Source organism: Myotis lucifugus, unplaced genomic scaffold (assembly GCF_000147115.1).
Source record: "Myotis lucifugus unplaced genomic scaffold, Myoluc2.0 scaffold_641, whole genome shotgun sequence".
In the NCBI taxonomy this organism is placed as follows: Eukaryota; Metazoa; Chordata; class Mammalia; order Chiroptera; family Vespertilionidae; genus Myotis; species Myotis lucifugus.
In genome coordinates this window covers 155,249-180,212 of record NW_005871689.1, presented here as the reverse complement: position 1 = coordinate 180,212, position 24,964 = coordinate 155,249, and the positions used below count along the sequence as shown (strand labels likewise).

Sequence of the window (24,964 nt, the reverse complement as noted above, 5' to 3'; positions counted from 1 at the left end):
GGCCAGCAGGGGAGAGCAGTTAGGGACAAGATCAAGCTGGCAGGGGAGGGCAGTTGGGGGCAAGATCAGGACAGCAGGGGAGGATAGTTGAGGGCGAGATCAGACCAGCAAGGCAGGGCAGTTAGGGGTGATCAGGCAGGCAGAGGCAGCTGGGGGTGAGATCAGGTCAGCAGGGGAGGGCAGTTAGGGACAATCAGGCAGGCAGAGGCACTTAAGGGCAATCAGGCAGGTAGGCAGAGAGGTTAGGGGTGATCAAGCAGGCAGGCAGGTGAGTGGTTAGGAGCCAGCAGTCCCAGATTGTGAGAGGGGTGTCCAACCGCCAGTTTAGGCCCCATCCCACAGGGGTGGGGCCTAAACCAGCAGTCGGACTTCCCCTGAGGAGTCCCCGATTGGAGTGGGTGCAGTCTGTGCTGAGGGAACCCCTCCTCCATGCACGAATTTCATTCACCAGGCCTCTAGTAAAAAATAAAAAATAACTTACCAAGCTCTTTCTCTAATAATTCTGAAAAGGCAAGAAAATAACAAATCAGATTTTACAGAAAAAGTCCAACGTTTACTTTCTAGACTGTTACTGAGCCCAGATCCTAAATGCTGCTTCCATATGTCTAGATCAGCGGTTCTCAACCTGTGGGTCACGACCCCTTTGGCGGTCAAACGACCCTTTCACAGGGGTCACCTAAGACCATCCTGCATATCAGATATTTACATTATGATCCATAACAGTAGCAACATTACAGTTATGAAGTAGCAAGGAAAATAATTTTATGGTTGGGTCACAACACGAGGAACTGTATTTAAAGGGCCAGAAGGTTGAGAACCACTGGTCTAGATCAAGAAATTATCTTAATTGAGAATTACTGTGACCATTTATTCTTGACTCCATGTTTATACCAGTGAGTTTCCTCTCTCCATTGGACTCTATCATCATATTTTCCTCATGGAGGTCCTGGCTGCATGTCTTCTTGATGGTCTTGGGCTCTAACTAAGTCCTACACGTGTCTCTGTGTCCCAACAGATGCCATCCATATACACAGCTGTGCTAACAAACTCATACATTTACAGATGTCCCCAAGTCTCCTTCAGTTTTACCTTTGGCTTGGCTTTCTTTTTCTTTTTCCTTCTGGGCTTCCTGTACTCTCTTCCTTCCCTGTTGCTCTTTCCAGGTCAAAAATACAACAGCACCGATGAAAATCCCAAGTAAGAGGAAAGTCAGAGAGAATGCTACTTTCCAAGGAGAGGTCCTAGGGAAGAAGGGCTCTGATACAGGGCCCCCAAAACCTGATCAAAAACATACACTGAGCAAGCCTATCCCACCCCAGTTCCCACACATCTCCTCCTTACTCCTGTCCTGTCTCCAAAATGAGCAGAGCTGACCTGGGATAAAAATGGTTTCCACCTGCTCTTGTCCAAAGAAGGGGTTCTTCATGGTGCAGGACACCTCTCTCCATGAGCTGTCTCTCACAACGAGGAATGCCTCAATTTGAAACAACCCATCATCGTCTTGGGTCTTGTCCTCAGAGAGAGACGGTATCTTCTCTCCCGTCACATCTTTCCATTGTACCTCAGGCTGGGGGAACCATCTCTTGCCTGTGCACTTCAGTCTTATTCCTCCATCTTCTGTATCCACCATGAAAATACGAGGACCAGAGCCCAGACCTGGAGAGAAAAGTCATTCATCTGAGACCTGGATACATTTTGTCCAGAGGTCCTAGTGTTACACAGTAACACTGTGTGGGGAGATGGACAAAGTACCATAGTTCTTGGTGGAAGGGCAAGGCATCTTACCTTCTCCCACGAGATAAATGGGTATATGTAGTTCAAATTCACAAGAGACTTGAAGTTGATACTGGGACTTATACTGATACCTGTCACACCTTCTCTACCCAGAGATATCTGCTATTGGTCATAGAAGGTTTATAGAAGGAGCATAGTAAAATTTGCCAATGTTGAATTCTTTCAGAAAACAACAATATCTCTATCTCTATCTCCATTTTTATCTCTATCTATATCTATATTTAATCTATATCTATATTTAATCTATATCTATATCTATATTATATCTAATCTACTAGTGGCCATGGATTCATACACATTGAAAGGAAATCAATTAGAAGAAAGATTTGTGAGGTAATTACATTATTGCAAAAAATTACATATCAACATAGTATATATAATACATACAAAATATTTTAATATCACTATTCGCCCTTTCTCTATAATAGAAGTATGTGAGTCAACGTTTATTTTTAAATTTCCAGTGCACATAAACTGTACTGGCCAGTCGGTCAGATGATCGGACGGATGGTCAGTCACTTAGACTTTTATATCTATCTATCTATCTATCTATCTATCTATCTATCTATCTATCTTCATATCTATATCTACCTATTCCATTTATTGGAGTCTCAGGAAAACTAACTTTTGTGCTTAAATTGAGACTTCTTATAGTTACTTCCTTAAACAATCTCTATCTTTTTCCAAATTTTCTTTCTTGTTCTGATTAGGGATTATATACAAGATGAAGGTAGCCAGGTGAATTGAGTCAATTAAGGAGTTAACACGTATTTTATTTTTTACTCTCATCCATTTATTTTCCCTTTACCAACTCTCCTCTTCAACTCAGCACAGGCTGGGTTCATTTGGGGGTCCATGTCCCCAGCACCTGTATCAAAACATCACATTACCAGAACGCTAGAAGAATCCACTGTCTCTTTGAGAATAATGACTGTCTTGACTTCTAAAACTATATATTATTTTGTATTTTTATGAATCCTCTTATGTCTGGCTCAGTCCTCCTTCAATTCCTTGGATGTAGAAAATATATTAGGAAGCTCAGCTACAATATCTCTCTCTCTTCTTTTTTTGCTGAAAATTATGATATAGCTAATAATTGTTACTACCAGACCCTGGCCTGCCCAGGAAGGACACACTACTAGAAAACAGAAATCAGCCGAAACCGGTTTGGCTCAGTGGATAGAGCGTCGGCCTGCGGACTGAAAGGTCCCAGGTTCGATTCCGGTCAAGGGCATGTACCTGGGTTGCGGGCACATCCCCAGTAGGAGATGTGCAGGAGGCAGCTGGTCGATGTTCCTCTCTCATCGATGTTTCTAACTCTCTATCTCTCTCTCCCTTCCTCTCTGTAAAAAATCAATAAAATATATTTAAAAAAAAAAAAAAAAAAAAAAAAAAAAAAAAAAAAAAAAAAAAAAAGAAAACAGAAATCAATCTGCAAGACAATCCTTAGAACTGCCTGGGGGGCTTCTAAATCTCTGGGAGAAAGAAAATGACTGTACACAGGTGAAACTGGTTCTAAGCAAAATGAAGCAGATCAAAGCCTAGGGAGCAAGTACTAACAGACCTTGTACCTCCTGGAAGAATGTAACCATTGAAGTGCCAAGTTGAAATAAGCAAACAGAAACCACACTGGCATTGAGAAAGGAGCAGGAAGGGATGCCCATTTCTGAGCATAGAAGCGGTTGTACTAGAGTCTAGACAAAGGTCAACTAGATGGAAGATAGTACAAATGTATAATCAAGTAATTCCTTCTGAACATTGGACTTGCCTTTATATGTATAGGTCATTCAAAGAACTGGTATGGAAAGGTATTAAAAATACTGTGACTCCCGCAAGGTTATTACTGGGAATCTGAGAATCTTTTACCTCCTACTGGGAGGTCTCAGTTACATGGCTCAGGAGAATATGTCACTCTTTCTTTCAAGATTGAATGGATTTGTCTTCTTCCCAATAAAGTTACAGATAAAGAAAACACATAAAACAAGCCCATAGATATCTTATCAGATATAATCAAATGAGAAGTGTTAATTTAAGAGGTCAAATATTAAAAGAAGAAGGAAAACAAAACATTATAATTAAAAAAACATGTTAGTCTTGGCAGAGAATACAAAGCTTTAGAAATGGGAACTCTATGGTATTGTCAAAGAAATGATCAGATAAATCATTATAATCACACAAAGAATTTAGAATTTACCCAAGTATTTATGAGAAGTTTATGGGAAACAATGTATTTGTTTCCCACATTATTCACTAATGTTATAGAGATGAGTGAATATGTCTAGGAAAGATATTTTGAGAATTCCATGAATATTTATGTTAAAACAATTTCGAAGGATTAATGATCGAAATGTAAATAGGAAAACAATAAAAAGAGATAGAAGTGAATTACAACTACAAGCAGTTAACGGTAAAAAAAATCTCACAAACATAACGGTGAGCAAGAAAAGCCAGACATAAAGGAGTTTGTGTGTGTGAAATTCAAAACCAGGCCAAATTAACCTGGCTAACTTAGGAGTCAGATGAGTGATTACTCTTGAGGAAATGGTGAGCTGAAGGGAAAAAGCAGATTTTCCTATGTCCTAATTATGTTCCGTTTCCTGATTTGGGTGCTGGTTTCTCAAGGTGTACTTGCGTTGTGAATATTCATTGAGTGATATATTTAAAGTCAGTACTAAATTTGCTATGCATGTTAAATTAAAATACATTTTACAGAAAAGTATTAGGAGAAAAGAGGTAAAATATTTTTGTAATGTTATTATATAAGAGTTCATCTAAGAGCATCATAAAAATAAGACATAAAAGATAATGTTGACAGTTGACAGCATACCTTTAAACTTCAATAACTGAAAATTACTGTAAAAATTATAAGACAAATACATACTAGGAAAAAGTCTTTCAATATTTAGGAGTAAAAGAGCAACTAAAACTCAATCAAAAAAATTTTAAAAAGATGCCTCCCCAAAAAACCCCAGCTAAGTAAGGGGCATGAGCTAAAATAATTGAAGGTAAAAAAATATGAAAAACTATCCAATGTAAATTTTTGTGAGATATCAGTTTTTACTTTATTTTTATTGTGTGATATAATATTTTTACCTATCAGATTGGTAAAAATAAAAGCAGAAGTAATTTAATATTCAGTGTCATCAAACATGTGAAGAAATGTTTATTTTCATACATTGCTGTTAGAAGTGTAAACTAAAACAATTATTAGACTGTTCACATATTTAAGAAATTTTATGATTATCTTGAAATTGGAATTGTTAAATTATAGGGTATAAACTTAATCATTTAAGAAAATTTATCTGGTGAGAACCAACTGCACAGAGACTTATATGAAAATATGTGCATTTTGCTATTTTTGCAATGACATGAAATTGAAGACAATGTTCATTATAAAGTAAATATTCACATAAATTATGAAATTTCTATATCATGAAATTATTATTTTTATATCAATTATTATTTCTATATCATGAAATTTCTATATACCTGTTACTTGAGTTTTTCTCTTAGCTTTTCCCTGTCCTGATTCCAATTATAATATTTCAGTTTCAGGGATATTCGTTCAGCTTAAAGTAGGAACTACATTGTTTTGCTATATTGTTGAATGCATGTTATGACAGAAGTTGTGTGATATGAGTGGGATAAATGGCTGCCAATGAGCTAGTGTATTTAAGGAGAACAGAAAGAAGCTTTGATAGAGTGAAGGGGAGATTTCTCAAAAGTCAGAAATCCTCAGGTGCCTCTTGATTCATTGCATCAGAGACTTTATACTAACCTTCCCGGGGTCAAGGTGAAGAGACGTGACAAAGCCCGGGTGAAGAGCATCCTAGTGGTAACCAGTGAGGGGCCAGGACTGGGGGGAGGAGGGGTTCTGAATCCTGAATGCCACAGGCTACATTAGACTCCAAAGGCATATTCAGAATTATTACTCAAAGAAAAGAGGGGCAGAAAGCTCCAATAAGAACTGAGGCATAACTTTACACCAGCCTGAATGGCTGAGAGCTCAAAGACAGACTTAATTTTGTTTGTTTAAAAAATATCTATCTAGCCTTAACCGGTTTGGCTCAGTGGATAGAGCGTCGGCCTGCGGACTGAGGGGTCCCAGGTTCGATTCCGGTCAAGGGCATGTACCTGCGTTGCGGGCACATCCCCAGTGGGAGATGTGCAGGAGGCAGCTGGTCGATGTTTCTCTCTCATTGATGTTTCTAACTCTCTATCTCTCCCTTCCTCTCTGTAAAAAATCGATAAAATATATTAAAAAAAATATCTATCTATCTATCTATCTATCTATCTATCTAATCTAATAAAAGAGAAACAAGCAAATTTACCGTAATTTTGCTACCCCTCAAACCACGCCCACCAGCCAATCAGAGTGACTATATGCAAATTAACCCAACCAAAATGGCAGCCAGCAGCCACGGAGCTGGAGCAAGCTGAAGGCTTGGTTGCCTCGGCGATGGAGGAAGCCAAATTTCCCGCCTTCCCTGGTCGGCTGTGGCCTCCACTAAAGGCAACAAAGTTTCAATTATAGAAGATAAATAAATCCCAGATACCTGCTTCCAGCCAGCCTCCACTGGGAGCTTGGGTGGCTGGGGGCCGTGGCCAGCCTGCAAACAGCCATCAGCCCCTAACCCAGGCTGGCCAGGCACCCTGCTGGCCTGGTCAACCCTAACTGCTCTCCCTGCTGGCCTGGTTGCCCCCAACTGCCCTCCCCTGCTGGCCTGATTTCACCTCTAACTGCCCTCCCCTGCTGGCTTGATCACCCTTAACTGCTTCTGCCTTGGCCCCCACCACCATGGATTTGTCCGGAAGGATGTCGGATGTCTGGAAGATGGCCAGTCAACCTGGTCTAATTAGCATGTTATCCTTTTCTTAGTATAGATAGATTATACAGGATAGTATTGCTTAAGTGTGTGTGTGTGTGGCGGGGGGTGCCTTTTTCAGCAGGAGGAGATGCTCTTGGCAGACAAAAACACATAACCCCTATATCTGGACTGATAGCCAGCCTTATGCACTATACTAACAAACCAGTTATTAAAAAATTGAACAGCTTTCTTACACCTTAACCAAACAGCTGTTGCCCTTAAAACCCCTCCTCCGCCCCCACCTTATGTTCTGTCTTCGCAGTTCACCCAGATTTGGTTCTGATTGGCCGGTTTCTATGCCAATTAACATCTCTGGGCTTATCTCTGGGCCTTATCAGAGAGGTGGGGCTGATTCACAGCCATTCCAGGCTGAACTGCTGATCTCTCAGAGAGAGAGAGGAATGGCTGCTGGCGAGGCCCGAAGAGACAGAGAAGCAGGGTCTGATTTGCAGCTTTGAGGCTGCAGATCAGACCCTACTTCTCTCTCTCTCTCTCCGGGTCTCACCAGCGGCTGCAGTAGCCACTGGTCAGCTCCTCCTCTCTCTCCCCAAGAGGTCAGCAGTTTAGCCCATTCGCCAGTCCCCGCCCACCTGAACCTGTTGCCTGCACAGCGCTCAGTCATCCCTCTGGTCGTTTTGGATGTGACAGCCCCTGGGTTTTTATACATTAGGATACCTTTCTGAATTGAGTTTGATACAATGAGTTTACAGTATTATTGTAATTAAATGAAATAGCATCAATGATGATAAAACTTATGGTGGTTAATTCAGTTGTGACCAAACCTCAGTCCATGGTGGCCTTTCCCACTGGTCCACTCTTCAGGGCCTTTTTATTTCCCCCCAAATCGTTAAGTCCATTTTCTTTATCTACGGTTTCACTTAGCTATTGAATGTTTATTATTTTCTGACCTCAATTCTCTAAGGATAACTTTTTTCCTGCAATATCAAGCCATCCTGTCACAACCCTCAAGTCACTTTCTCCAAGCAATGCACTTAAGACACGACCACCAGCCGTCCTGCCTGGGCCAGTCCCTTGCAGCAGCTACCTGGGATTCTTGTCTGAGAGTGATGGTACATTTGGTAAGGATGGCACTCTCCTGCCCATGTATAGGAGAGACACAAGAGGCCTATTTTTATGGTAGACTAGAGGCCCAGTGCACAAATTTGTGCATGGGTGGGGTCCCTCAGCTGGCTGGTGATTGAAGCCTATCAGGGAGCCGGTGGCTGGGAGAAGGGACCCTGGATCCATCCCCGACTGGGGTGGGGGACCTGATTGGGGGCTGCTGGGGATAGGGGCCATGGGAGATTTTGGGGTGCCCATAGGGACCCAGATTGGGCCAGTTGGCTGCTGCAGTTCCCGTCATAGTGACCTGTGGTTCTGGTCGTACCGGTTGTTCTGGCATTTGGTCGCTCAGCTTTTATATATATGTAGATATTTAGGGAATAGTTTAATTTTGAAGTACAGAGCGATGTATGTATAAATGGAAAAGGTGTGGGGCTAAGCCCAGTCTAGGATGTCAACCAGCTTGCAGCATACTTGCCTTTGTCCTTCCCCCCAAATCAAATGCAGAACACTTACATTTCTCTTAAAGCGGTCTATGCTCTCAGACAATTACTCACCGATCACCTTTAGCTCCAAAGTTGCTTCTTCAAAATCATTTCCTTTTTTAAAAAAACACGTGTACATCCCATTGTCCGAGACCCTAACACTGCGGATTCTCACAGCCACTCTTCCCTCCGCGATGTGATCTTTCACCAGCTCGGCCCTCCCTCGGAAGTCCACCAGCTGCTGCTCGGTCTGCTCCACTCGGTTCTCATACGCGTACACGGCATCTGCGAACCGCGAGCGGAACCACCGCAGCTCCATGTCCTCAGCGCTCATGGCCGGGGCTACGCGGCAGGGCAGCGCAGTGTCTGCGCCCAGCAGGGCCACAATGGGCTCCGAGGGAGCGAGGACCGTGAATGAATCTGTGGGACAGACCGAAAGTGACAAGAATAACACAGGACCCAGGCGTTTTCTGACACAGCGTCATCACAGCCTGTGGAGACCCATAGGCACTCTGTCATCCAGACGGCCGCCTTCTGCTGCACACACCCAGGCTGAAGGTGGGGGAGCAAAGACAGAGAGGGTGTCTACGCCTCCGGAGCTTACAAGCAACATGGTCATCTCATGTTAAATAAATAATTTTTTAAGTTGCATTGGTGGTAAATTCCATGAAGGGGGAGGGAAGAGGGCTGGGAAATCATGAAGCTAGAGTTTTTCATTAGAAAAATTGCATGGGCGTCAGAAAGTGCATTCCCCATGAAACTGAGACCTGCACGAATTAGAACGCATTAGTGAGGTAATTCTGCCTGATCCTTCTCTCTAAAATAATCGTATGATGACTTATTTGCCCTTGTGGATGGGCAAATAAATCATTGTATCAAAATGAAGGATTTATAATTAATCCAGGTATGTATGAGAAGTGATTGAATCCTTCTATTCAGAGAACGAGAGAATCCAGGGATAAGAATCTTTAAATATTCTCACCTGAGCCCCAAATGGACACCTGGAGAAGCAGGATGGAGAAGAGATCTCTGGGCAGAGAGAAGTCCAGGGAACCCACCATCTTTTCCAGAGCAGAGGACAGTGTGCCACAGAGGGAGGCCCTGAAAATACCTGGAGGAGCGACAAAGATGGACCCACAGTAAAAAGTCTAACCAAGGTGGTTCACAGAAATGGCTACTATAGCTCTCAAGCAACTGTGGTGTCTCACTCAGGGACTCCAGGGAAGCCTTTCACACTCACTAAGGACACCTTTTGCCTGCTTTTCCAAGGAAACAGTCTTGTTCCATCTTGACAGCCATGTTCTGCAGTAATATATCTGTCCATGATCTCTCTAAACTCTAATTCAAGAACATTTTTGTTCAATGGAAGGGGCAGACAGGAGGTGAAGAGCAGTCACTGAGATAGATGCTGCTAGGGCAAACATTACTCTGGCCTCAACAAATTCTGTCCCCACACATTCCTATGGGATTAAGGGGCAGATGTCGCCTGGTCTGCTCTCTGTCAACCCCCAGGATCCTTCCCCAGACTCGCCCTCTTCCCTCCCTCTTGCCCACCACCTACAAAATGCAACCCTCACAATTTTAAAATCTTACACACAGTATACAGAAGATGTATTATAGAAGAGTTCACCTGAAACCTACATCATTTTACTAACCAATGTCACCCTACTAAGTTCAATAAAAAGTATAAAAATACCGTAATTAATTAAAAAATTCTTACAGAGATGAAGGCATCGGGTACTCTTCACCCTCACTGCCGCAGGCACTGAAACGCATACTCTGCCATTCTGCCCGGTTACCGCTCTTGGCCGCCACAGGTCTCTCCTCTGAGACTTGCTCCAAGAAGCCCAGGGGATATCAGTCCTCGGAAAACTCGTGGCTGGGAAGAAGGCCTTGGGTGGTCTTTAAAAGGGTTTCAGAAAACTGGAAGACAGACGCCCCTGAATAGCTGCTTCTCAGCAGTGTGCTTCTCTTTGGCCACCTGACATACTGAAAACTAAAAGTAAAAAAAGATAAGGAAAGAGAACTTTAACCTGGCATGGTAATAAATCCATCAAATAATTACATACTTATTGTGCCATGCCAGCAAGGCCAAGGGTGAACCTGAGGAGCTGGCACAGTCAAGGGTGAACCTGAGAAGCGGTGAAGGATTAAAGAAGACAGACAAGAGAATACAGCTGGGGCTCTGCGGATTTCCCATGCCTGGACGAGGACACAGAAAGACCCAGGCTGCAAGCTGAGGCTTTATTTTATAGTCAGAGCACACAAAGCAAAACAGGGGAAGTGGTCAACATGTTTATCATGTTCTTGTGTGTTTCACCAAGTTTTGGCAGCACTTGCTGCACCTCCCACAGCCCATTAGCTACCTAGGAAGGAAATAGGGAGGGCTATAATTATGCTAAGAGGGCTCTGCCTCCAATCTGGTACTCGTTTGTGGCCCTGCCACAGGTTTATCCGAGGCTTGACCCTAACACTCCCAACTTATGAGCTATAGAGAGAATCAGGAACAAGTGCTTTCTTTCTTTCTGAGAGGTATATTACCCAAGTTAATAGCAATGATATTAGAACTTGCCTGACTGACTTAAAATCCTGGTGAGGCTATTTGCAAGCTGGTGATTTTAAGCAAGTTATACAACCTCTCTGTGCCTCACTTTTCTTATATGACGATGGGTTTGATGATAGTACCTACTCTAAGTTTCATGTGACAATTACATGAATTCATACATGTAAAGCACTTAGAAGACTGCCAGTAACTTTTAAATTCTGTAAGTTGTTAGCAATTTTTCTTTTAATGCCTTGCTTCATTCACTTCAATATATCTGCTACCCTATTGTTTTCTAGTTTATTTTTCCCAGTTTTATTGAGATATAATTGACATATAATATCTGCCAGTTAGGCCCTTTATTAGACAAGGAATTAATAATACATCCATGCTTTCTGACTCCTTTTCTCCCAGACTTAGAAATTTTCTCCATTGACATGTTCTCCATCTTGTCCAGGATAAAAGGAAAAGAGCATAAAATTCTGAAGGTGATTTTCTGAAACCTTTTATCTTCCTTTCCTGCTGTAACTATGAGAGGTAAGGGTGACATTGCTGTCATCTGTCTTCACAATTCTTTTTAATTTTAAAAGTCCTCCAAGTTCTATGAATTCTAGAATAATTGTGTTTCTTGTTTACAAAGACAGAACAATTCTGAGTTAGATCCTGAAAGAATTTAAACAGGTACATTTTTAAAATTCTGGATATAAGATTGAATATCTATATATGGCTTATAAGAAACACAGAAAAACAAATACACACCAGACATAGCCTAACAAAATTGGTGAAATTTCAGTATTAATTTGGAAATAAAAACATTCAGATAGAAACCACTCCAAGAAGCAAGATGCTCTTTCAAATACAGACATTTGCTAAGAACACATAACTTTTTAGGTTGTTTGGTGCTGACAACATACAGCAGAATTAAAAAATGCAAAATCTGTTGGGACCTCAAAAAGAAATTTATAACCGTAATTAATCAGAAATGAACAGACTATTGCAAAACATATAAATGAAGTGATAGAGGTTTTAAATAAATAGCAACTATGAGATATCAAATCTTTTATTTTATGACTTGGTAAGATTCAACAACTTCTCTTAAATTGAATAATACACATCCACTTTAGGCAGTTAAGATGGATTAGTAGAATGACTCAGTGTGACACTTATCTAACCCCTTCCTCCACCTTGCTCAGTGTCAGACCTTTCCTAGGTCCGCCTATGAAAATAAATACCAAAAGTCTGTCACCACCACAGGAAAGCCACACAGTCTCCCTGGAGACAAATACTCTATTTGAAGGGGCTGCCCGGAAAATAAGAAAACAGATCAAATCAGCAGGTGACTCCTCTATTTCTAGGTGGTTAAATTCAGCAGGTAACATCTGCCAAATCTCTTACCTCCCACCTTACCCCAACTCAAATAACAATGACCACCCAGGGGAGGAGAAAACCAAGCCTAGAAGTATCCATACGTTCACCCTGCTCCAAGCCCCTGCACTGAAACCTGTAACTGTCTCCGTTATTTATTTTATTTTTTTAAAATATATATTTTCATTGATTTCAGAGAGGAAGGGAGAGGGAGAGAGAGTTAGAAACCTCAGTGATGATGAGACAGAATCATGGATCGGCTGCCTCTTATATGTTCCCTACTTGGGATTGAGCCCACAACTGGGCATGTGACCTTGACCAGAATCGAACCTGGGACCCTTCTGTTCACAGACCGATGCTCTACCCACTGAGCCAAACCAGCTAGGGTGCAACTTTCTCTCTTTATATGAGAGGTTTTGTGAAGAGAGAACTTTTGATTCCTTGCTTGTCCAGAACTTTACTGTTTTGTTTTGTTGTTTTTTGTTGTTGTTTGCTTTACACTTAAATGATAGTTTTGGGCCTTAGATAATTGTAGCTTCCGCTCAGGGAAGTAAAGCCTATATTCATTTGTTTTCTAGCGAATGATAAATGGCAGGTGTATGGAGGACTCTGGGGGCTTGGAGGTTTTTGCTTGCTTGCTTGCTTGCTTGCTTGGAGATATGAAACTTTACAAGATTTCATGTATAAATGACCCATTTTTCTCCAATGATCCAACTTTATTTAAGTGTCCAGAGGCCTGGTTCTTGCCCTGATTTTCCTTCTTTCTATTTGGGGAATCCTATGAGCTGAATGTTGAAATTCTGGATCTGTTGCCCCTAAACTTGTGCTTCCTAAAGTATGTCTCTGATTTAATGTACTGTCTTCTGGGAGAATTCAGTAACTCCGCTTTTCTAGCCTGATATGTTTATCCTCAGTGCTGTCTACTCTGATACTGCCCCTCCTACTTGGTTTCTATTTCAAGCCAGTTTTTCATTCCCAAGAATGCTGATTGGTTCTCAAATCCTGCATCTCCCACAAATGAATCTTTCCTTTTACACTTCAAAGTTTTATTTAAAAAATCTTTCTATTCACATTTTTCTTTACTTTTTCATGTTAAAGAAATCTGGAAATTAGAAATAGGCAAATATAATAGATAGAAACACCCACATTTCTACCACGCAAAAATAAATACCCTATCATTATTTTTGTGTGATTTTGATGTCTACTCTTCTCTAATTATTAAACAAATAGAATTATACTGTTCACACTGTTTAAAAACTGCTTTTTGAAATGAATAGCTTGTAGTTCTCTCTTTCTCCTCACTTTTCTCTCTTAAACAACAAACACTGATGTGTACGTAATATAATTCACTCAAAATATTTTCCACAGATTAATGACTCTACTCAAACAATTTTCTGTTATTGTGGAAAATATCTGTTATGTATATACATTTTCCAAATGTATTTTTTCAGCTTTGCTGGAAATGTATATTAATATATTGACATTTTAGAACAGTACACACACACACACACACACACACATATCATCAATTTCAAAGTAAACAAAAGAGGCAAGTAGTGTTTCAACTCTCCTCTCTTCCCCTCAGTCTTCCCTTCCCATTCCCTAACATTTCAGCCCTAAACTGTTAGGTGGGGTCAGGGCCTAAGTACGCCAGAAGGAGCTGCCCAGCCTGGGGTGAAAGGGCTTGAATGCACGAGGAGGGAGGCATGAGTGGGGGACAGCCCTGAAGAGAACGGCAGAAGAACGTATTTTACTTTAGTCAAACAATGCAATATCATGCAGCAATAAAAATAAAAAAGTGCCGATACACACAACGTGGCTGACTCTCGAAAAACATTGTGTTTAACTGAAGAAACCAACACAAAATCACATATAGTGTACGATTCCTTTCTCCTTGTTTTGAAATTTCAGAACAGGCAAGACTAAGTTATAGTGATTTGCATGAGATTCCTTTTGTTTGTCCTGGATTGTCCTGGCGAACAATGGACATGAAGAAAATTTTCAGTTGATGGAAATGTTCCACATTTTGATCGAGGTGGTGGTTATATGAGTGCGAGCATTTGTAAAACCTCACCGAAATGTCTTTTCAAAACCATGTCTCCATTGTGTGCAAACTAGATCTCAGAAATTTAAATTATTAAAAGCTGAATGCCCCTCACTGTCTCTAGAGAACTTAGGTGTTTGGTATCCCTTTGGCCAGACTGTTACTGGCTCCCACAGTAAATGTTTATGCACTGGCTAGTTGTGTCTCTAATTATCTGTAAACCTTGTGAGAGAGCAAGGTGTAGTGACGTGCAGGTGAAGAATCAGATTGAACTTGGAAAGTATGTGGAATGGAAAGAAAACACCTTTGGAGCACATTCTATGTCTGGCATTGTACAGCTGTGCTATTGCTTCTTTCTACTCCTGGGAGCCCTAAGGTTCTTGGAGCACAGAGCCTCCCCTCTCTGACCTCCTATTTTCCCCTCAAAGCTCTGCGCACGGCTTCCAATGTCCTTCAGGGTGTGGTTTTACTCCCCAAAGGGAAGCGTGCTCCTGTTGGTCTTATTGTCTAAATCAGTCCCGTTTGTGAATGGAACATTGGGATGACCAACACCTGAGTATCTTACAGGAAGATTTCCTCTCTGAAATATGTGACTGCCGCCCTCTGCAGGCAGGAGGAGGAACTGCACTGAGCATTTCCCACCAAAGCAACTTGAGAGTTCTTATCATTCCATACTCAGCTCAGTCCAAAGTCCACCGCGATGGCCTTTATTCCTCCACTTTCAAAGTAACTAGAGAGTGGAGGCAGGCTGTGCCTTTCTCATCAGACCCTTCTCGGAGAGCATGCCAATGCCAGTGCCTCCTGGCAGTGGTGTTTGCCTGCCTTCTGAGGATATTTTCCCAATCAGGGCGGGTTGAAGCCTGCTGCTCCCAGCCCCTGCAGCCACAGCCTTGGATGCTGACCACAAGGACAGCCAGGCGCAAACTGCCTCTGGAGCGGGCACTGTGGGTGCACGGAGGAGACCAGGAGCTTCCAGGAACACCCACCCTGTGGCCCAGTCTGGACGGTGAGAGAGAAAGGTGTGGGATGCGCAGGTGTGTCTTTGGGGCATGTGGGGCCTGGAAAAGGAAGGGCTTGACCTCAGGGTCACATGGTGAGAAAACTGCCTTCCTTAGGGGGCTAAGCCACAAGAGCTGTTAGTGGTCAAAAGAAATAAAAAACGTATCAATGAAGGCATGAGTGAGTGAATGAATGAATGAATGAATGAATGACAAGAAGGAGAAAGATAGATTGGCTGAGAGAATGGACTGATTTTGTGTCTGACTTTGTTTCTCAACATTGAACTCAGGACTTTCTCTTTCAAGAGAGCCCTGGTGAGAGGCGCGTCCCCAGGCGAGCAGACAGCTCACAGGACACAAGAGTAGGGTTTACAGCTGTCCACACCTTTGGGGGAAACAGCTGGTTTTCAGAAAAAAAGAGGAAAGAGAACCCACTGGCAGGTGGGTGGGAGTTGGTGGTGCTTATCAGAAGGTCTGTGAGGGACAACAGGCAAAACCCTGTGTACAAAAGTCAGTGTTTGGGAGGGGACTTTTTTCTAAGACCGTTCACCCTGTGGACTTTCTCACCCTCTCCTCAGCCCACCCTCCTCCCTCAGAGTTAACACTGTGAGTCCCGTGCTGCCTCCTGCTCTGAAGATGGTGGGTGTTCCTGGCTGTGCCGCTGGCTTTCTCCTCCCGGTCCTCCTCCTCCAGGTGCCCTCATGGTGCTCCGCAGGTCCGTGTTCTCCCTCGAGCTTTTTACTTTTTTGGCTTGTTTTCAATGGCTCTTCTGTAAGGATAAAGCAGGCTATCCAGGGGTCACACTCTATCCGGGACTGTGGCTGTGTCTGCTGCCAGCAGGGGTTGGAGGGCTGGGCCAGGAATGGGAGTGATCGCCTTCATGTCAATGTCCCTTATTCCTATGGTTAGACCTCATAAAACTCAAAGCTGTAATATTTATCTAAATTTTTATTGCCTATGTGTGATTTTAGCCTGTTTAATTTTGATGTAAATGTTTGTAAAATGATGTATACACTGCCAAGAAAACTCAATCTGTGTACAAAGAATTTGGACTCAAGATCCCTGAGCTCTATCTGGTTATAATCTTGGGAAAAGGTATTTATTTTTTCTGGGACATGAGTTTTTCCTTTATATAATAAAAGGACCTTCAGTATAAAGTTTTCAGACACCAGGCTTAAAGATAAACCAGCTATGAGATTATAACAATGATATTTTTTACCTCTGATTTAAGGTCAATTAAGCAGTGAGTATCAAATGTTTAATTTCCATATATGTTGACTCAGCAATCCTACAAGAATGTACCCTAAAGATAAGCTCTCCCATATGTATACTTATTATATACTAGAGGCCTGGTGCACGAATTTGTCCATGTGGGGTCTGGCCAGACCACCCCGATGGGGGCTGATTGCCGGGCCAGCCAGGGGGTGGAGCTGTGGTGGTTGGCTGGCCAGCCCCATCCCCTGGTCAAACTCTCAGTCAAGGGGACAATTTGCATATTAGCCTTTTATTATATAGGATAGTGTTTATTATGGGGCTGTTTGTAGTAATAATCAATGTAGGAAAGTTTAAATGTGACGGTGGCAACATTTAGGACTTTCTGTACTAAAATAGCTGGATGTTCCTATTGCAGAAATTGGTACACAATGACCCCATTTCTGTGAAGCAGAATGATATTTTCCAGTTCACTGTGGCTTTAAGGAATGCCAATGCCTTTTTCTAAATGAATGGCTCACGTAACATGTATGGCCAACAGCCCAGTACAGTTGGTAAGGAATAGATATCCTTTGAGTTATACCAGCTCCCTGGGTTGTACGCAGGAAGGGAAAGGAAGGGGTCTTGGCTCAGTCCAGCCTAATGGCCAGTGTCATGCTCCTTGTCCAGGACTGCCTGATCCACGCTCCTGGGACAGACCCATCAGGAGCTTCTTCTCTCAGGTCACATGCCTTTGCCATTTGTGCTCAGCCCTCCTGAGCACCCACACAGCATGACTTTCTGAACCCTTCCCACCCCACCCTGCATTTTCTGGCCCTTAAATCCTAACCATTTACAGGATCCCCAGGATCCTGGGCCTCCGAATGCAAATGTTGCCCAGGGGGCACCACTCACTTTTTAGTCATCATGGTTTTCTATGGCAAAACAGCTTTCAAGCAGATGTCTGTAAGTGACTCAACAAAAAGGGGTATTTTATAATGTAGGCAAAGTTCCCATTTAGGCCTGCAGGCATCCTCTTTCCCTTCCTTGGGGATCCAGCCCTCCTCTCTGGTAGGACTGCCCTGCTTCTTAACACCTGGAACCACTAGCATCCAAGTTTTGCACTTCTTTCAGTAATTCTTTTACATTATTATTTTTAAATTTAAAATATTTTTTAAATTTTCAGTTATAGTTAACCTTCAATATTATATTAGTTTCAGGTGTACTGCATAGTGGTTAGACAATTACATAATTTACACAGTGTTCCCCCTGATAAGTCTAGTGCCCCCCTGACACCATACTTAGTTATTACAATATTATTGACTACATTCCATATGCTGTACTTTACATCCCGAGACTATTTTATAACTGCCAGTGTACTTTTTAATTCCTTCACTTTTTATACCCATTCCCCTTAACCACCCCTACCCTTTGGCAACCAACAGTTTGTTTTCTATATCTATGCATCTTTCTTGTTTTCATTTATTTATTTATGTATTTATTAGATTTCACATATAAGTGAAACCATGATATTTTTCTTTATTTTGTCTGCCTTATTTCACTTAGCATAATACCCTGTAGGGCCATCCATGTTGTCACAAGTGGTAAGATTTCATTCCATTTTCTGTAGCTGAATAATATTCCATTCTATATACTAGTATGTACCACATCTTCTTTATCCATTCAGGAAAATAGTTTGTATGAAAAAAAAATTCTCTATGATTCCAAGCCTTCATAGTTATTAAAAATAAAAGATCTAAAATAGCTTACCTTACCTTATAAATTCTACTTTTCACCTTGGGACAGCCATACACTATAATCCTCCCGGCATCCCAACCCAACATGCAGTAACCTAAATGTCAAGGTCAGAAACATCTACTTATCCTTCTAGGAGCAGAGTGCTGGGAAGCAAAGGGAAGAATGACGAGGGAAGTACCTTTCAATATCCCTCTCTCCACCACAAAAAGGGACAAATGCTTAATAAGTTACTTTGCCATATTTAATTATCAATAAATCTCTTTTACATTGGTTTTACCTAATTCACATATAAATGCATAGAAAAAAATGCCTTCTCAAAGACCAAACTATGAATAGTTGTTACTTCAGGGGAATACCGTTGAAGAAGTCAGATTTTTATATATAAATCAATTAAAAAATATGTATTAACTTTTTGGAAAGTAATACAAATAAGAAAATATGTATGGGTCTCTAAATAAAGAAATGCAGATGGGTCTTTCATCTCTTCTCTCCTCACTCATCCCCTCTAATCTCTCTCTGATTCTTATGCAGCACCCGGGTTTTCTGTGAAGGGTCCAGCTGAACCCGTCATGGTCCTGCTAGGGGCAGACGCCACTCTGCCCTGCCAGCTGTCCCCTGAGCAGAGTACAGCCCACATGCACATCCGGTGGTACCGAGCCCAGCTGTCCCCCGCTGTGCTTGTGTACAAGAATGGGCAGGAACAAGGTGGAGAGCAAATGCTGGAGTACCGTGGCAGGACCGAGTTGGTTGGGGACTCCATCGGCAAGGGGACCATGGCCCTGCTGATCCACCACGTCCGTGCCTCTGACAATGGCCAGTACCGGTGTCAGTTTAAGGACGGTCAGATCTCCCAGGAGGCCACTGTAGAGCTGCATGTTATAGGTATGTCAGTCCGGCTCACCTGTCCTGCTGTAAAGCAAAGAGAAAGGTGAGGATGTCTGGATTCCAAGCATGTCCTTGTGATGCTGCCATGCTACTTTACCTTGCAGAATATTTTTTTTTTGTTTTCTTCTTTTTTAAAATAATGAAAGTTGAAAGTATTACATATATCCCCTTTATGTCCCTACTGACCAGTTCTAGCCTGCCCCTGTCCCCTGCCCCAGGCCTTCAGTCTATTGCAGGACAATGTCAGATGCAGTTTGCGACTGGCCCTGAGAACCCTGTTTAGAGCTATCAGAAATCCACACCTTGTGGAGCCCTCTGCTGGGGCTGAGTGCCTTTGCAAAGGACCAAGATGTACATCAAGGTCTGCTTTTCCTAGCCCCAGGCCCAGAAGCAGAGCAGGCCAAGACGGAAAGCCTCCAGAGATCCTCCTCTGCCTGCTGTCCAACTTTTATTCTCAGTCTTAATGAGCCTCAGGCTATAAAGGCACATACAGCAAGGCATAACTCCACTGGGTGGGACTAGCAGTTTCCCACAGTGTGGGGCAATTGCTTCCCCTCCAGCCAAAGCTGCCTGGGTGGTCAAGGTCTCCCTGAGAAGGATGTCCTCTGCAGTATGAGGATAGGAAACTGGAGTGGCTGCTTTCTGAGCTCTAAACCCAGAGGCCCCAACTCTGGATTCTCCTCACACAGCTCTAGTCCACTCTGTCCTCCCTCTGCCAGAGGCCAAGGTGAGTGGCTGCACAGGAAATTTTGTGCATTGGCCCTTTAAGAGGGTGCCTGAATTTCCAGCCATCTCTCCTTGGCAGACAGAAACCCTGCTGCTTTTCACAGCCAAAATTATGTGGGTACATTCTCAGTTCTGGTGCTCTGGGCTAGGGAGCCCAGCTTGGGGTTTAGACCGAAGAGCTCTCAGTGGGAACCCCCAACAGCTGAAATATCCCTCCGGAACTTTAGCTGCCACCTGTGGGAGCCCAGCCAGCCCTCTCACACCTCTGCCCTTCCTACCAGTCTCTATGTGGTGTCCACTTTCCATCCTTGGTTATTAGGGTTCTCTCCAGCTAGTCTTTAGTTGATTATTCAGGACTAAAGGCCTGGTGCATGACATTTGTGCACGGGGGGAGGGAGTCTCTCAGCACAATTATTGCTGAGGTGAAATTAATGCTGGCTGTGAGCGGTTTCTTGACCTCTGAGCTTCAGTTTACTCATCTGCTTAGTGAAGGGCAGTGTGGCCTTCAGCCTCAGAGACTCCTGAGCACCAAAGACCACATGTCTCAGGCACATGCCTTCTCTCCTCAGGCTTGGGCTCTGACCCTCACGTTCACATGACGGGGCCTGAGGACGGCGGGATTCGAGTGCTGTGCTCCTCAGGTGGCTGGTTCCCAAACCCCAGGGTGCAGTGGAGTGACAAGGCGGGAGTGAAGCTCCTGTCTCACTCTGAGTCCCTGACCCAGGACGGAGATGGGCTCTTCCACGTGGAGGCATCACTTGTCGTCATGGACAGCTCTCTAGGCAATGTGACCTGCTCCGTCCAGAATCCCCTCTCTGGGCAGGAGAAGGAGTCAACCATCTTCCTCCCAGGTCAGTGAGGCACAATCTCCAAGGCACAGCTGGGGGTGTGGTAGGGGGAGGGAAGGAGGGTAGGGCTTCCCTCAGGTGGTCCTCACCGCGTCTGTCCCTGCCTGTCAGAGCCCTTCTTCCCCAGGATGTCTCCATGGAAGGCAGCCCTGGCTGGGACACTCCCTGTGCTGGTGCTCCTCCTCATCGGGATCAGCTACACTGGCTGGAGAGAACATCTGGCCAAAGAGAGAGATCTAAAGAAGAGGGATGATGAATCTGACGAACGTGATCAGATGAAGTGTGAAAAGAAAAAGGCGCTTAATGCCAAAGGTAAATTGGGGCAGCAGGGCAAATCAGAGCTTTATAAAATAGCTGGGGATACATTGTGCAGTGAGAATGGGGAAATAAAAGGTTGCCAAAGGGCCTCAAGGAAAGCACAGGGTACCAGGAATTCCACATGAGCCCCAAGGAAGGAGCAAACCATGTGGGAAGCCAGGAGGTCTGTGGGAGTGGCCATGAGCCTCCTCGTTGGCTCAGACCATGCCGCGTCCTTCCATGCCTCTGTGCCCAGCCTATGCTGATGCTCCAACTGTGGAACTGTCTGCAACCATCTTCTCTTCCTATTCCTCCTTCAAGAACAAGCTTCAGAAACCACTAAGAAATCTTAAACCCCATGAAGCATGGGCACGCCTTCTTCTGTGGCTCTGTGGCACTTCCCAAGTAACTTCTCTTAGCTCTTGTCATGTTAGATTTGACATGTAAGTCTGCTAATTTTCTTGCCTACTTTACTATGGTGCCCCTAAGGGAAAGCCAAATTTAATTTATTTAGCTACTTCCCGAACTCAGGAGCAGCTAAAACCCATCTTGATGGAGTTTATATCTTTTCTTTCAGCGAATCTCGAAGCAGAGCTGGGTGAGTCTTCCTTCTTCTCATGCCCTGGGGAACTTGCTTTCCTTTCACACCTGTTGTGGGTTTCTCACTGAGTGCTGTTTCTTCCAGAGAGGCGGAAGAACTTATACGCTGCAGGTAAGACTCCCTGGTTTCCCCTGCCACCTGACGTCCCAATGCCCAACACTTCCTCAGCTCCTTCTCCTCAGAGGGGAAGACTAAGAGATTCAATAATAATCAGTGGAAGAAAAATAAGGGGGAGGGAGAGGAATGTGAAGCCCCAGATGAATGTCTCACATGTTTTACCTGGATTTGTTCTGTTCAGATTGGAAGAAGGCCCTGCTATATCCTGGTAAGTAACTCTTTGGCCTCAGATCTTGCCTAGTGCTTCTGGTATTCTGAGCACAATAAGCAGAGACAAAACCACAACACACACACACACACACACACACACACACACACACACACACACACATTGTGAAAATGTATTCAGTTTCAATCTGTAGTATTTTGTATTTGGATGCTTAAGTAATCAATTGTTTTCCAAAACTAAGGATAGAGGAGAAATAGCTGCTAACTGGGGATTTTACAACACGCATAGGGTATGATTCAACAATAATTGTTAGCTCATCCGTCATGGAGAAGAAGGCACAGAACTCAGAGCAATTTTGATGAGATTTGGGAAGAATAAAAAGTACCCCATTATAGCAGCATTTCTATACTGAAATTAAGGTTTAAAAGAGCAGATAATGTATTATATTTTAAATTTGGGAAAGATATTAACTATGATTTTACCTATTTGAAATGAAGAAAGTAAAGTTCAATATACAGGGATGGATTTATGTTTGCAAATAACTCAATATCATTTATAAAATTAAAAAAAATATGTCTATCTGGTGGTAGAAGGAATTGATTGTTGTTATACCTTCTATGTATTGTGTGGGTTTTAAGTAAGAGTGTGTGCGTGTGTGTGTGTGTGTGTGCGTGTGTAATAGAGTTGGACCTTGAAAACATATCAGGTCATTCTTTGAACGTATGTGTGTGCAATTTCATATGCCAGACATTGTGCTGGATGTTGGTGGCCTGAGCCATTATCTCTGACTCTATGGAACTTAAATCCACTGGGAAAGTTAGCTAGCAACTGCACACAGCCTAAAAGTGCTTTGATAGGAGGAGGTCAGAGGAGCCCCTCACAAGAATATAAGTTAATGAGGCAGTTTCTATAGAGTTTTCTGTTACAAGATGCTTAAAAATGTTCCCATAATTCCAGGGGAGACAGCAAGTATGAGGATGAGGACAGAAGTTTTAACTCTAACTCTTAACAGTTTCAGCTGAGGAATAGGGTCATTCTCTGTCTTGGCCTCAGTCTCCTTCTAAGGCAAAGAGTTTGGAATGATTTCAGCTGTTCCTCAGGATTCTCTATATTGGAGCTACACTTGTTCCAGGAGGGAAGTTCTGTGAGAGACCATAACACTGCTCCTGTCGAGAATCATGGCCATGTCTTTATTTGCCTATCATCCTAAGACTCTATGATAATATCCAACCTTTAAATAACAACACAGGTCTTATTATAAGAGAAGTGGCCATGAGCAGAAGCAGATGCAGGAATCTGTCTCTGAAAAACACACACACATTGAAACTGATTACAGGGGTCAAAATAACAGAGGTCAGTTGAGTAGCTTAAGCCACATTTGAGGAGGTCACAGGCAGAGGAAAACCCCCAAATAAAATAAAATGAAAGGACATTTGATAGGTCTGGTCCTCACTAAGGAGGGCCATGGAGATCTTAAGAGCATAGGCACCTGGAACACCAGACCCTCTACAGGTGTCCCCTAACCCAGCATCCGGATGAACTAGGTGATGGTTCCTAACCTGAGGCAGGGCACAGGAAGCTACGTGTGTCCCATAGTTTCTGGACACTATCAGAGTGAGGGGCTTAAAGGGGGAAGTGAGGAGAGTCCAGAAAAATTAGCAATGAGCCAGAGTTGAAGCATCCTCCTCCTTTTCATTCCCTGGCTGTGTGTCCATCTTGATCTCAATTGGTATTGCTCTTTTTCAGACTGGAGGAAGGAACACTTCAACCTTGGTGAGAAGTTCTTTATTTATCTTTTTGTCTCTCTTCTAACTGCCCCCCCCTTTCCCTTCCTAACATCAATGCCTAGTTGAAGATGGAGGCAGCATTATTCTGGTAAAGAGAGGGAAGAACATGGGGGTTGGTAAATGTTAGCCTGGACTGAAACTTGCTGCTGGGATTAGCTACTCCATTGTGCTTCTGCCTTTGTCTGTTGGCCCAGCTTTCTCCTCTGTGGAGTCCACTTGGTTCTGAAACAGAAATTAGTGCAGCCTCTCTGTGAGGAGACCCCAAACTAGTAAAAAATCCTCAAAATGGCAAGAGTAACTGGGCTGCTCTCTTTAAAGAGGTCAGCCCTCATGGGGCCTGTTACTCATTAAGGAATGCAGGTCTGATTTGCAGAAAACACAGAAAGAGCATTATTCTCAAGTGAACACCGCAGTCCCTGGCTCACTGACATTCTTCCAAAACATGGATAGCAGCATGGATGAGATAAGGCCAGATGAGTACTTTGCACCCCGGGGAGAGCACAGCTAACTCCCCAGCCCCACCTCCCCAAACACAGTTTCAGAGGAGTGGTCTTTCACCACGGAGCCCACGTTTGCTAATTTGTGGTTCCGGTATAGCAGATGTCTGAAATTTACAGTGTTGTCCTTTCCTTTCTCTTCTTCCAGCTCCTGTGACTCTACATCTTAAAACTTTTCTCCAGAACAATTCTGACACAGAGAGAAAAGAGACCTTGAGAGAGGAAACACAGGATCTCTCTCTTAGTAACAAGCAAGGAAACGGCAACCTCATCACACTTAAAGTGGAAGGCTTCATGTCAGGGAGATATTACTGGGAGGTGGACATTGAGGACACTAATGAGTGGACTCTAGGCATTCATGAGGAGCCCACAGACAGCAAGGGATTACAATTCAGAATCTTAGAGAAGAAGGGATGTGACTACAGGGCTCTCGCCTGTTGTCTCAAAAAAATTTCTCTAGCAGAGCATCTCCTGATAGAAAAGTGTCCACAAAAGATTGTGATTTTCTTGGATTATGAGGACGGTGACATTTCTTTCTATAACATGACTGATGGTAGCCACATCTTTTCTTTCACCCAGCTCAGCTTCTCTGGGTCATTGTATCCTTACTTCAAACTGGAATCCATGGAGCTTTCCCCATCTGCTTAATATTAAGTGATTTAGAGGGAAAACCCGATACCATGAAGACAGTAGCCCGTTCTCTGTAATGCTGCTGGGATTCCAGTCTTGATGGGTGGCCCCGAGCCATTGACTTCGAAGCCTCTTGGCATAAGGCCCTGTAAGTCTGCGTGACCAGAGTGTCTGACTACATCAGCAGTGTCTCTTAAACAACCTCCAGAGAAGTAGCATTTTTTGCTTATTGCTATAAATGTTGTTTCTTGATTTATATATAATGTATCACAGAATGATAATTTTCTAAAACGAATTACT

The 24,964-nt window shown here is 43.2% G+C and overlaps 2 protein-coding genes across 2 annotated transcripts in view; one reads left to right on the top strand and one right to left on the bottom strand.

The window, feature by feature from the left end:
• Window positions 1-9,270, bottom strand: part of LOC102425402 (butyrophilin subfamily 1 member A1-like) — a 13,690-nt gene extending 4,420 nt beyond the window's left edge. The window contains exons 1-5 of the mRNA XM_006105149.1: window positions 9,192-9,270; window positions 8,282-8,629; window positions 1,375-1,656; window positions 1,090-1,257; window positions 482-502 (exon numbers count right to left, since the gene is read on the bottom strand). Of these exons, the coding sequence (XP_006105211.1) occupies window positions 482-502; window positions 1,090-1,257; window positions 1,375-1,656; window positions 8,282-8,629; window positions 9,192-9,270 (898 nt within the window). The remainder of the gene's footprint in view (window positions 1-481; window positions 503-1,089; window positions 1,258-1,374; window positions 1,657-8,281; window positions 8,630-9,191) is intronic.
• Window positions 9,271-16,896: 7,626 nt separating this feature from the next.
• LOC102426673 (butyrophilin-like protein 1) lies at window positions 16,897-24,682 on the top strand. Its single transcript, XM_023746250.1, has 9 exons — window positions 16,897-16,924; window positions 18,639-18,989; window positions 20,288-20,569; window positions 20,678-20,878; window positions 21,441-21,461; window positions 21,549-21,575; window positions 21,763-21,789; window positions 23,497-23,523; window positions 24,183-24,682. The coding sequence occupies exons 1-9, from the start codon at window positions 16,897-16,899 to the stop codon at window positions 24,680-24,682; spliced, it is 1,464 nt and encodes a 487-aa protein (XP_023602018.1).
• Window positions 24,683-24,964: the final 282 nt, after the last annotated feature.